This window comes from Cucurbita pepo, unplaced genomic scaffold (assembly GCF_002806865.2).
Source record: "Cucurbita pepo subsp. pepo cultivar mu-cu-16 unplaced genomic scaffold, ASM280686v2 Cp4.1_scaffold002720, whole genome shotgun sequence".
NCBI lineage: Eukaryota > Viridiplantae > Streptophyta > Magnoliopsida > Cucurbitales > Cucurbitaceae > Cucurbita > Cucurbita pepo.
In genome coordinates this window covers 1-1929 of record NW_019648754.1, presented here as the reverse complement: position 1 = coordinate 1929, position 1929 = coordinate 1, and the positions used below count along the sequence as shown (strand labels likewise).

General features: G+C 41.5%; 1 protein-coding gene across 1 annotated transcript; it reads right to left on the bottom strand.

The window, feature by feature from the left end:
* Positions 1-1000: 1000 nt before the first annotated feature.
* Positions 1001-1719, bottom strand: LOC111786768 (prostatic spermine-binding protein-like; the record flags this gene model as incomplete). Its single annotated transcript, XM_023666997.1, is given in 2 exon segments — positions 1001-1573; positions 1661-1719. Coding segments are annotated over 2 exon segments (411 nt in total), but the record flags the coding sequence as incomplete, so codon positions are not given.
* Between the last annotated feature and the right edge of the window lie 210 nt (positions 1720-1929).

Here is a 1929-nt window from a genome sequence, read left to right as displayed (position 1 = left end):
TTTTTTTTTTTTTTTTTTTTTTTTTTTTTTTTTTGTAGTTTACAAATTTTATCCATATAATTTTTAAAAAATTAATTTAGTTTTTATGATTTTAAAATTTTAATTTAATTCAGATTATTGGGTTTTTGTTTTAATCTAACCATTTTAGTTTGATCCTTACGAGTGGTCAAACCTCACTGCTCGATGTTGAAGAGAGCTGTCTTGTCTTCCTCAGATTGAGACACATGGGTCTTCTCCTTATTCCTGAGCTTGCTCGCAAGATTTCCATGGCTTCTTACTGCCTTTCCCCAGTTGAAGCTCTTCCTCGGGTTTGACGCTCACCAGAGGAGCAATTACGCCGTCGTCGATTACCTCCACCTCCGTGGGGCCTGCCATCAGTCGAATCCTTCTTTTGATCACCATCTTTCCTGCGCGTGCGCCCGCTACTGCTCGATGTTAAAGAGAGTTGACTCGTCCTCCTCGGATTGAGACACATGGGCCTTCTCAGCCTTTTCCTTATTCCTGAGCTTGCTCGCGAGATTTCCATGGTTTCTTACCGCCTTTCCCCAGCTGGAGCTCTTCCTCGGGTTTGACGCTCACCAGAGGAGCAGTTACGCCGTCGTCAATTACCTCCACCTCACAATTTATCTATAAATTTTGTTTTACGAGAGAGACTTGAAACTAATTTCACTAACTAAAAAAGGTCAACCTTTGTGAGTACGTGAGGAAGTCTCCTTGGATCATTAGATTAGTACGTGAGGAAGTCTCCTTGGATCATTAGATTAGGGCACACGATTTCATAGATAATTTCATTTGAAATTGTGACATGTGACAGATTCTCCTTTTGTGGACTCACGCCAAACCTCGTGTTTTAAACTTACGAAACCCGGTAACTAGCTTGTTGTCTTTAATTTTGAAACTTGCAGGTGATAAGGAGAATTTGATAAGGTTTGATTAAATCTATGATCGACGACCCGTTTACACCTCTAACCTTGAATCGAAATTTGTTGTGTTCTCGGTCTCGGTCGAAAATATAAAGGTACCAAGTATTTTAGCAAAAGAAATTGTTACATATAATATGGATCCACAACATCACAACACATAAGAAGGGAAGTTCATTACCAACAAGGACAACAACAATGTTTCTACCCCTAAACCAAAAGCTAACACTAGCTAAACTCCCCTAACTACTCCGAAACTCGAAACTCGAAACTCGACAATGGGGAGGGCCAATGGACATCCTCACTTCCTCTTCTTGGTGGGTGGCTGAGGCGTTTCCTCCTCGTCATCTTCATCGTCCTCATCTTCTTCCTCTTCCTCATCGTCATCGTCGTCGTCTCCATTGTCGTCGTCGTCGTCTTCATCTCCATTGTCATCATCACCTCCAGCTCCTCCATCGCCATTTGCTTCAGGGTCATCCTCGGGATCACCGTCATCTCCTTCTTCACCTCCGGAGAAATCTTCATCATCGTCATCGTCATCCTGATCATTCGCGTCATCGTCGTCGTCATCTTCATCATCGTCCTCAGTTTCACTGCCATCTTTGTTTTCCTGGTCGGGGCGTTTCTTTCGGTGAAGTTCGGCAAAAGGGAACCTAGAAGAGGAGAAAAGGCCAGTAATCTCAGAACCAACCTAAACTTATTTAAAGTGAAAACACATAAATGACATTAAATTTCATTACATTTCCTCAATTGCAGCACATCCTGGTAGAGCATTGGCATCGTTTAACAGAGCTCCTGCCTGAAGAACAAACTGAATTAAAGTCTCAAGCAAGTTGTTTCTTATTGTCGGAATTGTCCTAAACAAGATCAAGAAATTCCACACCAAATAATAAACTTCAAAGAAGATTCGAAGCAAAGCATCGGATTGAAAAACAACACTTCCAGTTATGGGTCGACTGAAACGTCTAACACAATATGACTCGTCAAGCCAAATCATTGGTTTAACTGA